The 15,309-nt window shown below is 41.4% G+C and overlaps 1 protein-coding gene across 1 annotated transcript in view; it reads right to left on the bottom strand.

Annotated features, from left to right (window-relative positions):
• Window positions 1–11,544: 11,544 nt before the first annotated feature.
• The window catches only part of cux1b (cut-like homeobox 1b), a 231,930-nt gene continuing 228,165 nt past the window's right edge, over window positions 11,545–15,309 (bottom strand). Inside the window, exons 22-23 of the mRNA XM_037530974.1 lie at window positions 14,616–14,680; window positions 11,545–13,057 (exon numbers count right to left, since the gene is read on the bottom strand). Of these exons, the coding sequence (XP_037386871.1) occupies window positions 12,997–13,057; window positions 14,616–14,680 (126 nt within the window). The 3' untranslated portion in view covers window positions 11,545–12,996. The remainder of the gene's footprint in view (window positions 13,058–14,615; window positions 14,681–15,309) is intronic.

Below are 15,309 nucleotides of genomic sequence, written 5' to 3'. Positions count from 1 at the left end.
AAAGAAGGAGGAGGAGGAGGAGATGATGAAAGAGAAGACAAAGATGAAGACGAAGAACAAAAACATGAAAGGAGACTACAAAAAAGAAGAAGAAAGAGAAGGAGAAGGAAGAAAAACAAGAAGAAGAAGGAGGAGGAGGACATAGATATACACACCTAGATGCTGGTCCAGCCAGGCACGTCAACACCGCTACCATTTTGGGGCGGTCAACATCGCTGCTGGACTGCATTCAGTACCTTTACAGAGCAGCAGTTTAAGAAAGATACTGTCCAAAATGACACTATTTCAACAATATTCCTCTCAGAGAGTGGGATAGGATTATATAACTATCTAACTAACTTGTGTTTCCTTTGGTTTTATATTAAGCTCATTTCACTGAATAGTCTATTGAGGAGATCTTAACTTTGTGTGGTAGTTATTTATTGACAGTGATAGTTAATACGTTGTGTCTATGCAAGTTATCGCATTCCTTAATCCGTGTAGATATTCATAATAGATTCATGTTAGCACCTTGCCATCTTCTTCCCAATCCACCCTAAATGGTGCACATTCAAGCTCCAGAAAGTGACGTCAGGTGCTGAATATGTCTCTGCTGATCTATATAGCTGAATAGCATGATCTACAGAGAGCAGCCTGTGCAGCCTAGATTAATCTGTGCCTGAGGATTATAATAAAACAAATCTGGTGAAAATTGATTGAGTAATAAGGAAATTGTGGCCAATTTAATCCTGAGATTCATCACCTCTCAATACATGACGTAGCGCCTATGATAAAGAACAACAGGCAATGCAGCATCTAGGTATGTACACTGTATTTTTAAAGGTATTCACTCACCCATGCAAATCATTGAATTCAGGTGTTCCAATCACTTCCATGGCCACAGGTGTATAAAGCCGAGCCCCTAGGCCTGCAGACTGCTTCTACAGACATTAGTGAAAGAATGGGTCGCTCTCAGGAGCTCAGTGAATTCCAGCATGGTACCGTGATCGGACGCCACCTGAGCAAGTCCAGTCGTGAAATTTCCTCACTACTAAATATTCCACAGTCAACGGTCAGTGGGATTATAACAAAGTGGAAGTGATTGGGAACGACAGCAACTCAGCCACGTAAAATGACAGAGCGGGGTCAGCGGATGCTGAGGCGCATAGTGCGGAGAGGTCGCCAACTCTCTGCAGAGTCAATCGCTACAGACCTCCAAACTTCATCTGGCCTTCAGATTAGCACAAGAACAGCATAGAAAGCTTCATGGAATGGGTTTCCATGGCTGAGCAGCTGCATCCAAGCCTTACATAACCAGGCGCAATGCAAAACATGGAATGCAGTGGTGTAAAGTGCCGCTACTGGACTCTAGAGCAGTGGAGACGTGTTCTCTGGAGTGACCAATCACGCTTCTCCATCTGGCAATCCGATGGATGAGTCTAGGTTTGGTGGCTGCCAGGAGAACGGTACTTGTCAGACTGCACTGTGCCAAGCGTAAAGTTTGGTGGAGGGGGGATTATGGTGTGGGGTTGTTTTTCAGGAGTTGGGCTCGGCCCCTTAGTTCCAGTGAAAAGGAATTCTTAATGCTTCAGAACTAAGAAATTTTGGACAATTTCATGCCCCCAACTTTGTGGGAGCAGTTTGGGGACAGCCTCTTCCTGTTCCAACATGACTGCTCACCAGTGCACAAAGCAAGGTCCATAAAGACATGGATGAGCCAGTTTAGTGTGGAAGAACTTCACTGGCCTGCACAGAGTCCTGACCTCAACCCAAAGAACACCTTTGGGATGAATTAGGGCGGAGACAGTGAGCCAGGCCTTCTCATGTCTGACCTCACAAATGCGCTTCTGGAAGAACGGTCAAAAATTCCCATAAACGCTCCTTGTGGAAAGTCTTCTCAGAAGAGTTGAAGCTGTTATAGCTGCAAAGGGTGGGCTGACATCATATTAAACCCTATGGATTAAGAATGGGATGTCACTCAAGTTATATGCGTGTGAAGCCAGACAAGCGAATACTTTTGGAAATATAGTGCATATCAATGGAGGAGGAGATGCCAAAAAAGAGAACAAGACAAAGAAGGAAAAGGACAAGAAGGAGGAGAAGAAGAAGAAGCAAGAGGAGAAGGAAGAGGACAAAAGAGAAGCAGAAGAGGAAGAAGGAGGATTAGGAGGATGGTTTTCTATACAGTTTGTATCTTTTTTTTCACAAAATCATCTTTACACAGAATCCAGAATCCAGTGTATGAGAAGCTCATTGAGTCCACTGAGCTGAATCTGGACAATAAGAGTGAATGGAAAGGCTTTTTCCAGCGCTAATATAATGCTGCCACAGTCAGTAGCTTAAAACAGAGAGAATAACAAACGCACCATGAGGCTGTAACCCAGAGCAATAGTGCTGTCGGTTCAGCCTCCACAGGACCTTATTGATTCTTCAGCTGTTTTCTGCCGGAAGGATGAATTGATGGAGGGGGGGGTGGTGTAGGGGAGCATTATACACACAGGCACACGCACCAAACGGGAACGCCATGGCAACCATGCTCAGCACTAGTAGCATCCTGTTGGTCTGAGGTCTGTGATAGAGGGTTTGTGTCTTTGTTCTTCTGACCATGAACATCAACGCATTCGCCACAAAACAGGTTTAATTCTTCAGTAATTCATACAGAGGAAATGTCGGTTTGCCGAAAGTTGACTCTGCCTCCTGAGCAGTGCTGGTCTTCAAGGAGCGGATCTCTCCGGGGAGCACTGAGGATCAATGCGCTCCTACCGGCGGACACAGGATAGAGTCTGAATAAGAAATAGACCTTTGAGGTCATTTGTCATTGTCTAGTCTGTGACATCCGTATAGAAGGACTCTTCTTAGTCATTTTTCTCTGGCAAAAATGAACGCCGTTTTCAAAAAAATTCCAACTTGTGGAAACCAAATGTCCGACATTTACACTTTTCTGCAGAATGTCCCTCTAAATTATGAGATCATTCATTAGATAAACACAAACACTAGTAAACACAAAGCTACTATTAAACTGTACTTTAACACAATTACATAACCTTTTAGATACTGTAGCAGACATAATAACATAATTGTACCACACTACTGCTGAGGCAACCTGCTAAGATGACACTAACAAACTAGGCTACAGCCTAGTCACATGTGTGGGCGTGTTAGCTTGCTTGTAGCATGTATGCAGCAACTTTCCTTGGCTGACAACTTTAAGGGAAATAGGGAATTTTTTTTTAAACTTTGTGAATAATTCAGTCCTTGAGATGTAAACAGAGTGATTGAGTGGTTTGGCGTGAAATGGTTGACTGGAAAGGTTCAGGTGTCAGTGGTGGTGATGGGAACCAGGGGTCACCATTCAATTCAAGTTGATTTGTGTAGCGCTTTGAAGTTTGAAAACATATAGTTAAAACATATAACCCCCAGTGAGCAAGCCAGACGACGGTGGCAAGGAAAAACTCCCTCAGACTGGAGGAAGAAAATTTGGGAGGTACCAAGACTCACAAGGGGAGACCCGTCCTCCTCTGGTCAAACAGCTAAATACCAAATAAAAGCTAAGAGGATCTCTGTTTGAAGTCTGGACGGTATAACTGGTGAGGCAGTCTCTGACTGAGGCGGTCTCTGGCTGAAGCGGTCTCTGAGTCCTTATGAAAAGTGGGAGTGAGCTGAAACAGTCCCATCCTATCTCAATGCTGATACATCTGGATGGCACAGTGATGTAATTGAAGGTGTTGCAGGCACAAATGAACAGGAGAACAGGTTAGTGATGGTGAGGAGGAGGCCCTGATGGTCAGTCTTCCAACAGCGTTCAGCAGGACGGGAGGGCAGTCATTATCTCAGGACGAGTAAAGAGACAAAATTAGCTCTGCTCACAAAACCACCAGTGAACCTGCACATGTCTTCTGAGTTTTATATGGAATGTTAACAAGAGTAAAATAAACAAAAAAGTATGTTTTGTTTGGGGACTAGTTTGCCTCACAATGCCCTCCCCCATACGATACATTCTGAGCCAAAAGTTTATCACAAAACCATCATAAATCTGTTTCAGACATCATAGCCATTTGTGTAATGACTTTCTGTGAGGGAGCTTTTAGAGGTGGACATCTGGTTCCTATTACCACCACTGTGAACAATTCTGACTTGGTAAGTTTCTCTAGAACAGAGAGTTTCACACCAAACCGCTCTGAATGACTCTATTTACATCTTAACCCAGGGGTGCACAACTCTGATCCAGTACAGTTTGGAGGTTTTCCTGCTCAAACACCCCCACTTACTATGGCAAATAACAGATAAGTCTATTCAGGTGTGTTGGAGCAGGTCTGAAGTTATGCATCCCTGTCTTAACGATTTAATTATGTTGAAAACTGATTGAAAAATTGGTGGCGTTCCCCTTTAATGACTTTAATAAGATTTGGTGGAGGGCAGGTGGAGTATGTCCCCTTTGATGTTTCATGGGGGACACATTCATATATTATATTTCATTATAAACATATATGCACTATATTGACAAAAGTAATCGTCCATCTGCCTTCACACTCATGAACTTGAGCGATTTTTAATTCATAGGGTTTAACATGATGTCGGCCCACCCTTTGCAGCTATAACAGCTTTAACTCTTCTGGGAAGGATTTCCACAAGGTTTAGGAGTGGGTTTATGGGAATTTTTGACCACTCTTCCAGAAGAACATTTGTGAGGTCAGACACAAGAAGGCCAGTCAAACTGGCTCATCCATGTCTTTATGGACCTTGCTTTGTGCACTGGTGCGCAGTCATGTTGGAACAGGAAGGGGCCGTCCCCAAACTGTTCCCACAAAGTTGGGAGCATGAAATTGTCCAAAATCTCTTGGTGCTGAAGCATTAAGAGTTCCTTTCACTGGAACTAAGGAGGCAGAGCCCAACTCCTGAAAAACAACCCCACACCATAATCCCCCCTCCACCAAACTTTACACTCAGCACAATGCAGTCAGACAAGTACGATTCTCCTGGAAACCGCCAAACCCAGACTCATCTATCAGATTGCCAGATGGAAGCGTTATTCATCACTCCAGAGAACAAGTCTCCACTGCTCTAGAGTCCAGTGGCGGCGCTTTACACAACTGCATTCCACGCTTTGAATTGCGCTTGGTGATGTAAGGCTTGGATGCAGCAGCTCAGCCATGGAAACCCATTCCATGAAGCTCTATGCTCTTCTTGAGCTAATCTGAAGTCCACATGAAGTTTGGAGGTCTGTAGTGATTGACTCTGCAGATAGTTGGCGACCTCTGCGCACTATGCACCTCAGCATCTGCTGACCACACTCTGTCATTTTACGTGGCCGAACACTTCGTCAGTTTGTTTTAACACCACTGACAGTTGACTGTGGAATATTTAGTAGCTCCAGTTTTCTACTGTTAAGAATGTTTATAAATAAGGTTAACTAAGCAGCCTGCTGCTAATTTGGTACAACACTGCCAGCTTGTTATCTACCGCAATTTGTAGCTCCACCTTGGATCAAAAAGACTAAGGCTGTGGCCTAGATTGTTAGCGATAGCTGGCTAGCCAGTTTAACAGGTATGCCATACAACATATAGAATACTGGCTTATACAGATACAATGGCAAACTGCAAAATGACAACATGTCTGAAGCACGATGTTGATACCTGACCTGACTAAAGCTCTTGTGGCTGAATGCTATCAAATCCTCACAACAATGTTCCAACACCTACTATAAAGCCTTCCCAGAAGAGCAGAGGCTGTTACTGCAGCAATAGAGAACAAACTCCCATCTTCTGATTCCCGAAGCTAGATCAGCAGGAGTCTACAAATTGCTGAGCATGTATACAGTATTTATCCAAAATTATCTCTCAGAAAGAAATATGACTATATTGCATTTTTTAGCTTCAGTATGTTTATCTTTATTCAGCATGATGTCTATCTTTACATCCAGTGTAATGTGGAGATTTAGAACATTACACACCAGTCATGGCCCAGATTTACACAGGAGGATAACTGTACATGGTTTTACCCAGAATCCCCGAGGTGAGCTATATAGGTCACAGCCACTCATTCTAAAGCTGCTGGTGAAATCTTTCCAGAATGGGTCAGATTTTACTCCAGCATATGAAAAAGGAACTTGCTTTCATTCTAGCTGTCAGTGTGGAACCCACAGTATGAAGGCTGAACTATGCTACACATGACTCGACCTACAGGGTCATGCACTTAAATTCGTCTCCCATATTCTGGGACATTCATGTTTAAATGTCTGGATTTATGCTGAAAGCAGCTTTGTATCCCTCACGGCGGTGCAGTCAGATGAGGATAAAGCTGGCTGCGAGCTGGAGAGGCAGGGTCTGTGTGTGAAATGTCAGCGGAGGCCGAGAGGCATGAGAGGTGTGATGTGATTAATTACAGCGCGTTCAGTATAAACACGGCAGGGCGGCCGGCTGAAGGAGATGAACCTCAGCAGCTGCTGACAGCAGACACAGCAGTGAATCTGCCACAATGCACTGAGGGGCTGATCTACTGAGCCTTTCACTCCAGATTCAGACACAAATCAAAAGCCTTTCAGTTACTGACCAACTGCTGGACACTACCAAAGCAAGCAGGACATCTATTAGCACTTAATAATAAACCAACTGTCCTCATTAAAATGAAGATTAAAAGACAACAAAGTAATCTCATCTGTTCTACATCTGCCTATTCATCCATTCATCCATCTGTACATCTATCTCTCTAACTATCTATGGCTGCATTAGAGGACAGTGAAGCCCCTCAGTCACACATCTTGACGGGGGTTGGAGCCCGGGGCAGCTGGCCGAGCCTCTGATTGGTCGATCCTGGTCATATGAGCCCATGACTCATTCACACTCCGTCACAGAGAATCAGCTGGAGGGGGTGAGATGACAGTGGAGCTCTGTTGCCATGGCGACTCCCCCAGGGCAGCAGCAGCAGTGCAGAGGCACTGTGGCCTTGGCAGGAGACGGCAGGGGTCGACCCGCGCGCCGGGGCTTTCCTCAACCAGGACATTAATATTTCACCTGCACTCCACTGAGCTCAGCATCTCCTCCGCTCAGAATGAGAGAGCAGGTTCTGAATGGAGGAGAGGAATTCTCAATGAAGAGAGAGAGTAGAGCCGCGAAGGACAGAATCTCTCACACACACACACACACACACACACACACACACACACACACACACACACACACACACACACACACACACACAATCACTCCTGTCTGCATAATTCTCTGGAATCTTACATGGATCCTCTGAATTACGAGGTCATGAACAGTTACATGTAAGCTAATGTTTCTGCGCACTGAAGCAACGTCATTACAGAAACAGGGAAATCGAGCTCATACCTGGAATTCGGCTTGTTGTGAAATTCTCTGTTTACAATGGTGGTGGTGATAGGAACCAGACGTCCAGCCTCCAAATGCTCCCTCATAGAACATTATTACACAAAATGGTTATGAATACACTGCCTGATGTCTGACACATTGATTTACGTCAGTTCTGAGATATGATTTGGGCCTAAATCTTATTTTTAAATTCATGGCAGAAGGGTGCATGCAGGGTGTAAGGCAAAACTATATATATATATATATATATATATATATATATATATATAAACTCTAGCCATGTGTTGCTGGTGCTTGTGTGTGTATTTTTTTTAATCACATTTTTCATCCCTATCGCTGATGTAGCATGTGTCCTTTTAATTATGCTAATCCACACTAAGCAGATGCATCCATTGACGAGTTTCTGTGCTAAGAGCCGCTGATATTTCCTCCTTAAAAGCTCGACCACAGCTGCACCCCTCGTCTATTACCTGCATTTACGAGCCTGTTTGTCTCGCAGACGTTAACAAATGGCTCGGGGGGTAATTGAAGCAAGCAGGACAGGAGGGGAGTAAGGGGGAAAGGGATGGGGGGCTTCTTTACTCTTTAATGAAAATGCGAAAGCTCAAGATGATGTTGCTTGTTATAAAAAGACTCCACATTAATTATTCAGTGGGGTCCAAAAAGCTTCCATCAGCACCCAGGTGGCCAGCAGCGGTCACCCTGGCTAACTTCATTTAAATGGCGCTTTAAAAGAAAGATCTGCTTCAAAGGACCATGTCACTCAAACAGCTAATGTTGCTAACAGTATGCCAACCTAATCTGGCCTCACTAGCGTCTATTCATTATGTTGCATTTCTGTTGACGTATTTCGTTTATTACTGATACACGATCCAATTTAGCAGGTAAATTCACTTCAGGTGCTAAAAATGAAGACAAAAACATGGAAGCACTGACTGAACTGAGACCACTGGGGACAGTAATGGACACTCAGCACATCAAAAAGACACTGAAACTGAATTTAGAGAAGGACACATCTTATAACCTGTTTCTCGCCAATCATTAGCATTTGCATAGCCATAATAAGGTGGTGGTCTAAGGATGAGAAACCCACTTCAGAAAAAACGTTACACTGACTTTGATCAGCCATTCTCATTAAATCTCAAATGATTTATACCCCCCCCCCCCCAACCCCCCGCCGTTTTCTGAACACGATTATCCTTAGACCTATTAAAAAGGCCACAGGTAGCGTTTACAGAACCTGCGACTCAAAGGCCACTCAAATACACTTTTCTAGCGTTCATGAATAATAACACAAGCCATAGTCAGTTATCACTGGTCTTGGATGTGCTCAGCTCTCAACTCGGCCGGTTTCAGCTTTAGTTTTGTCTCAGATACACAACTTTGGCTTAAATACACAACAAAGAAAGAACAAGAGATGCCAACAAAAGCAAGCAGAGATCAATAATAACCAAAATCACAAAAACAGCAAGTGATTACCGTAATATAAAGGAAAACTATAAAATGATCTGAATCAACGTTAAGAAGAAAAGAAGGAGGGTGAAAACTAAAAGTAGAAACCATCACTGGATCAGATTTATTGCCAAGAATAAATACAATCAGTGACACATCCATTTGGGTCCACTAGAGGGCGCAAGCAAACTCATAAAAGTGATTATTTTACTAGAAAAGCCACGCTAAAGATGATGCATTTCTGCAGATTCTTCAAAATATCTGCATAATTCCGTGGTTCAGAGTCATTCAGAGTAGTTTGTTGTGAAATGGTTGATTGTAGAGGTGCCATTTCTACAACACAAATATAGCTGCTTTGTTTACTATCCAAAACCACCAGTGAACCTACATGTCTTCTGAGCTTTATATGGAATATTGATGATGGTACAAAATGTGATGTTTTCTTTGCCTCACAACACTCTGCATGTATCCCTCCACATGAACTTTAAAAAAAACAAACATATATATATTGTTGCTGTCAGATGAAAACCTTGTATCTCCATTGTTGTTTTTCAGTTTATTGACATAGTATTTTCAAATTTTTTGCCCTTTATAGTGACTGTAATTTTCATGATGAATGGACCTAAAGAAAAGGTCCAAAATGACTTGAAAAAAGTTACATTACAGGAGAAAAAAACCTACTTTCATTTTAAAGTTACCATTTTGGAGATACGAGGTTTACCTCTGACAACACACACACAAACACAAACACACACACACACACACATACTTCCAAGCCTCTTATCCTTCTGCGCCATGGGCGGTGATGGAGCCCATCCCAGGAGTCATTGAGTGTAAGGCAGGATACACCCTGAACAGGTCACCAGTCCATTGTAAGACTCTTACGACAACAGTGATATTTATGCATGTGTGTGTGTGTGTGTGTCTATATCTATATATATATATATATATATATATATATATATATATATATATATATATATATATATATATATATATATACACGTTTTTGACCAAAACCTGCAAAGGGTTCTATGTAGAACCTCTGTCTTTACTCAAAAACCTTTGAAGAACCATCTTTTTTAGGTGATGCTGAAATCTGGTATTGACTGATGTGTAGTTGTACTGGGTGCTTTTGATAATTCAGTCAGTTCTATATAAAAGTATTGAATTTCAAAGCCAGCACTATTAATGAGGCCAGCAGAGAGAGCGCTGTGTGCTCGGACTGGACAACAGAGGAGCAGGTGCTGCAGCAGCCTTCATTCCCCCTGGCGCTCAGCACAGCTCAGGCTTCATTGTAAACTGTAAACGTGCCATGTGTACACAGATCAGATATCAGACACGTAGGGGCTGTGATAAAACAGCAGGATGAATCATCAGATTTATCAGATTAACCAAACTTAATCAGATTCTATTTAGACTTATGACCAATTAATGGACAACCCAGATTTGATGTTGACTAAAAGTATGAACATGACATTTAATCAGATTTAAAATGGCACATTCCTTGACTAATTAAAGGGAAAATGCCCACATTTTGTTTCAATTTCTGTATAATTCATTTTTTGTGAGGTAAACAGAGCCATTTAGAATGGTTTGATGTCAAAACGTAGAGAAACCTTCCCGCTCAGATTTCATTACAGTGGTGGTGACAGGAACCAGGGGTCTCCATGACTACAACACAAATATAGCTATTTTGTTTACCACCCAAAACCACCAGTGAACCAACATGTGTCTTCTGGTTTTATGTAGAATCTTGATGATGGTAAAATAGTCAAAAAGATGTTTTCTTTGGAGACTATTCTGCCACATAGGCCCTGCATGTAGCCCTCCATCACAAATATATAATATATATATAACAAGGTTTAAGTCATATCTTATCACAAAGCATCTCAGACATCAGGAAACAGACCTGTAACAATTTTGTGCACAAATTTTCTGTGAGGGAGCTTTTAGAAGCATTAAACTCTTCAGATGTCTGGTTCCCATCACCACCACTGTGAACAATTCTGACTAGGTAAGTTTCTCTAGAATGAAGCATTTCACATCAAACCACTCTGAATGACTTTGTTCACATCTCCCCTCACCACTCCCTTTCCAAGCATGCAGCAGGACCTATGATAGCTCTCAGTTTTTCTCTTCTTTGACGACAAGAATTCACCACCTTTGCTTTTTCTGGTACTAAAAAATAAGTCTGATATGTCAAAATTTCTCAAACTTGTCAACACAGAATGTTTAGCCAGCACTGACAGCAACCACTGATTATTCTTCTTTCTACATCTTCCAGCCAGAGCTACAGCGCCACCAAATTCAAGTTGCCACCTTAGCATGAAACCGTGGAGGGTGCTATCTAGAGCCAATGTTTAGAGAACATAGGAACATGGCACAGCATACAGGACCTCTGTTGGAAGAGGAGCTGCTCCCTAAGTAGATATGAAGGGCTCATTCTAAGCTTTGTATTTCATTCCTGCTAACAGATCCCCATAAATCTTACACACTGGCACCTTTAATCATGCAGAGATTTTGAAAAATCAGCAACTTAAAAGTCCTTTGAATGCGTGTGAGATCAAAGAAAATACTAAAAAGTGCAGGACAGAGGCTCTCCCATGTCCAGCGATGGGAACCTGTGCTTCAGACCAATTCAGTTTTATCATATTAAATATATTTGGTGGAAATGACCTGAACAGTCACAGTAAGCTGAGGAATTAAGATGTCTAAATCTGCAGGCATTAAAACGTGAGTATAAAAAAACTCAACGGTAAATGAAGACACACAGCAGGATGCTTAACAGCTTTATTGGCTACTAATAGAAAGCGCAGGAAGAGAAAGCAAGACAGAGTTACAGCTGCTGACTGAGCTAACAGGAGAACGGAGCCTATCCAGACTTGTACTAGACACCGAGTACATCTCAGATCATAGTGTGATGCACAGATACGACCAGCAGAACCATCTGTGTGTCCACAGAAAAACAGCAGCATCTTCTAAACACAAGTGTTTATCTCTAACAAAGCATCCATACAACCTGTTCACATCCCCGGCCGATACCTACTGGTCAATATAAACCACTGGTCAATCATTGCCACGTTGCGTTAGAGGTTTAAGTCTGTCTGCGCTTTTAAAGCTCCACTAAATGAGTCCTTATCCAGTTTAAACTTGTTAATGGACTCTAAAGCTGGGGATTAATATACCATAACCTTCATATGTTACTAAATAAGATACTGCATAGAAACAAACAAGATACAGTCATATGCAGAAGTTTAAACACCTCTGATTTAATTATGTTCAAATTAGGTTTAGATGATTTTCTGAGTAAAAATGACAGAATTTCTATTTATTTGAGTTTAACATATTAAGGGAAAAAAACAACTAAAATATAAAATGTGCAAAAACTTTTGTACATGTCATAGCTTGGTTTTTTCCCCCCAGTATATGTAAAATTCAGCAAATAAACCTTAATTGTGCATTAAAATGTGCACTTTCTACAGAATATATTCTCACTTTGAAAAACAATAAAGCATGTCACTGGATCATGGGTGCCCAAACTTATGCATACAACTGTATAATAATGACCCCACACCCCTAAAATCGCTTAAGGGTGGAGATTAATGGAGATAAACAGGACAGCTGTGATTTAATGTAACGAGATTTGCCATAAATAATCAGCCACACACAGCATTGTAAACTATTATCTAATGTAACTGAACTTCCACCACCTGTTAATCTTTAACCACATACTGTAATATTTATCTTTCCCTATAATAGCAAATCATTTAATAGTGAGTAATAAGCTGGTCCCCTTCTTCTAAAGATTCACTACCTTAAAATAAAATAAAGATCATGTTTTCATTGATTAGATTCATAGTAATCAATCATGGTCATCCTGTTTCTTTAGTGATTTCAGGCTGGATGAGAATTCTGGTTAATGATTGTCGCTGGACTCACTGGTCTAAATCAAATCAAAGCACTAACACAATACACGTCTGTCCTCTAGTGGTCGTGAGCAGCTACTGCAGAGAGCTGAAGGGAGGACAGGGACATGAGGCTTATGTCTTCATGCTATATTCAAGGGCGGTTAATGAAAGTTCATCTGCTCTCAGTCTGAAACTGAGCCGGATAAACGGTTACATCTGAATTGTTGAGTAGATTTTCTAACTCTGAACCCTGTGAATGCAGCACTAAGACTCGGTGACTAGAAACTCCTCGTGTTTTGTGTGTGCAGCACCAGCCGACATCACTGCCACATGTCTCCGTTTTCCGCGTTCTCATGGAAACGGTGGACGTGATCCGCATACCTGCAGGATGGAGGGGTTGGAGAAACACAGAGCGCTGCTCAGTTTCATAATACAGGCAGTTTGTTTATCGCTGTTGTCGAAAGAAAACCTTGTATCTCCAAACTTTACAGGAGAAGCAAAAAACCTACTTTACTTTTAATGTAAGTCAATGGAACCAGGCTTTGTTCACACAATGTAAAAGGCAACAAGTATTCTCAAATTATTTCAAACACTGAAAAATGTCAAAAAAGGGGGTTTTATTACGACAACAGCTTTGTGGATCATTCTGCTGAACTGGTTCAAAGTCAGAGGTGAAAACACATTTCAGACTTTAGACTAAAATCATTTTGGCTTTGAGTGACTCTGTACATTAATTATGTTTATTTTTATTAAAACAAATGACAGAAAATTGTTTTTTCACTAAAAAAAAATCATAACTCTACACTTCACCAAATGTTTCAATAGTGACTAATTCAGTAGTGACTGTTTCAGTAGTGAGTATTTCAGTAGTGACTGTTTCAGTAGTGACTGTTTCAGTAGTGACTGATTCAGTAGTGACTGATTCAGTAGTGAGTATTTCAGTAGTGACTGTTTCAGTAGTGACTGTTTCAGTAGTGAGTATTTCAGTAGTGACTGATTCAGTAGTGAGTGATTCAGTAATGAGTGATTCAGTAGTGAGTGATTCAGTAGTGACTGATTCAGTAGTGAGTATTTCAGTAGTGAGTGATTCAGTAGTGAGTGATTCAGTAGTGAGTGATTCAGTAGTGAGTATTTCAGTGGTGACTGATTCAGTAGTGAGTGTTTCAGTAGTGAGTATTTCAGTAGTAACGATTTTAGCTCACTTTGAGCAAAACTCAAAAGCACTTCCCAGTACGTGACTTGCAACTACAACTTTAAACAGCGGCGCGCATAAAACAATATTTTTCATTAGAATACAAAAACAGCAGAAGTAGCAGAAAACGTGTTTTGGTAGTGATAATCGTTTAATATCTGATCTTCAGACTTCAGTCTCACGTCCTGCTCTAAATAGCAGGGGTGTGACTAAAATAAGGCTCCGCCTACAGACTTAAACTATGTTTTGGTAGTGACCTAAAATCATGGAACAGCATTTTTTTTTAATAAAGTTTTAAATTAAAAAATAAACTCTGAGTAAATCTGAGTCTATGGAGCCGCGCTGGTGACATCCTGTATAAATAAAAATAAAGCATGGCCACAACCTAACACGTGGGAATGAGATCATAATGCGCAGCCATGACCAAGTAAGGTGTTGGGAATGAGATCATGCCTTTTTAAGCTGTGGTCAAGACTTAATTATCTTGATCCTACACCTTACCAAGTCATGGTAAGAACTTACTTATCTCGTTCCCACACCTTACTAATTCGAGAACGAGCATTATGATCTTTCCCACACGCTATTACGGTGTGGAGTTTGAACTAATTGGACTGAATGATCTAAATAAGCATTTACATGCAGTACCACCAACCTGCGGACAAGTATACGCACAAGTATAATCAAAGTGGACTGGTCAGTAGACTTTACTGTTAATGTGAGAAAGGCTTGGACACGGGGAACACTCACTTCTTTGCACAGAAAGCAGAACAGTCCCGACCGATGCTCTCGCTCCAGGCCGTTTTATAGAGAACCTGAAAAACACACAGACATGTTTGTGCTCCACCTGACCCAACCCTAACCTTAAAGGGGAACTCCACTGATTTTTCTAAATTTCTGCACAAATTATTAATAAAGTTATTCAGAGTGGTTTGGTGTGAAATGCTCCATTCTAGGAAATTTGCTGAGTCAGAATTGTTCACAGTGGTGGGGATAGGAACCAGATGTCCACCTCTAAAAGCTCCCCCACCAAAGGTTATTACATGAAATGGCTATGAATATGACAGTTTTGGGAAGGCTGGGGCATAAAACACAATTTAAAAAGTCATTTATGATGGAGGGCTTTTTAGATGCATCTCTCTATATAAAAACACATGTAGATTCATATTTATTTTGGATAGTAAATAAATGACCTATATTTATGTAGTAAACAATACAACCCCTGGTTCCCATCACCGCCACTGTAAAGTGGTTATGTTTTCTCTATAAGGAATCATTTCACATGATACCTCTCTGAAGGACTTTGCTTAAACCACTGAATTACGCAGAAATTTTGAAATTATACCAATGCTGATCTCTTTTCTAATAAAAGATGCTCTTCCTCACGGAGAGCAGACCAAATGTCCGTGCTTTCCACCATCCTGGGTTCACTTGGTAAATTCAT

Source organism: Pygocentrus nattereri, chromosome 19 (assembly GCF_015220715.1).
Source record: "Pygocentrus nattereri isolate fPygNat1 chromosome 19, fPygNat1.pri, whole genome shotgun sequence".
NCBI lineage: Eukaryota > Metazoa > Chordata > Actinopteri > Characiformes > Serrasalmidae > Pygocentrus > Pygocentrus nattereri.
This window is presented reverse-complemented; position numbering and strand designations above follow the sequence as displayed.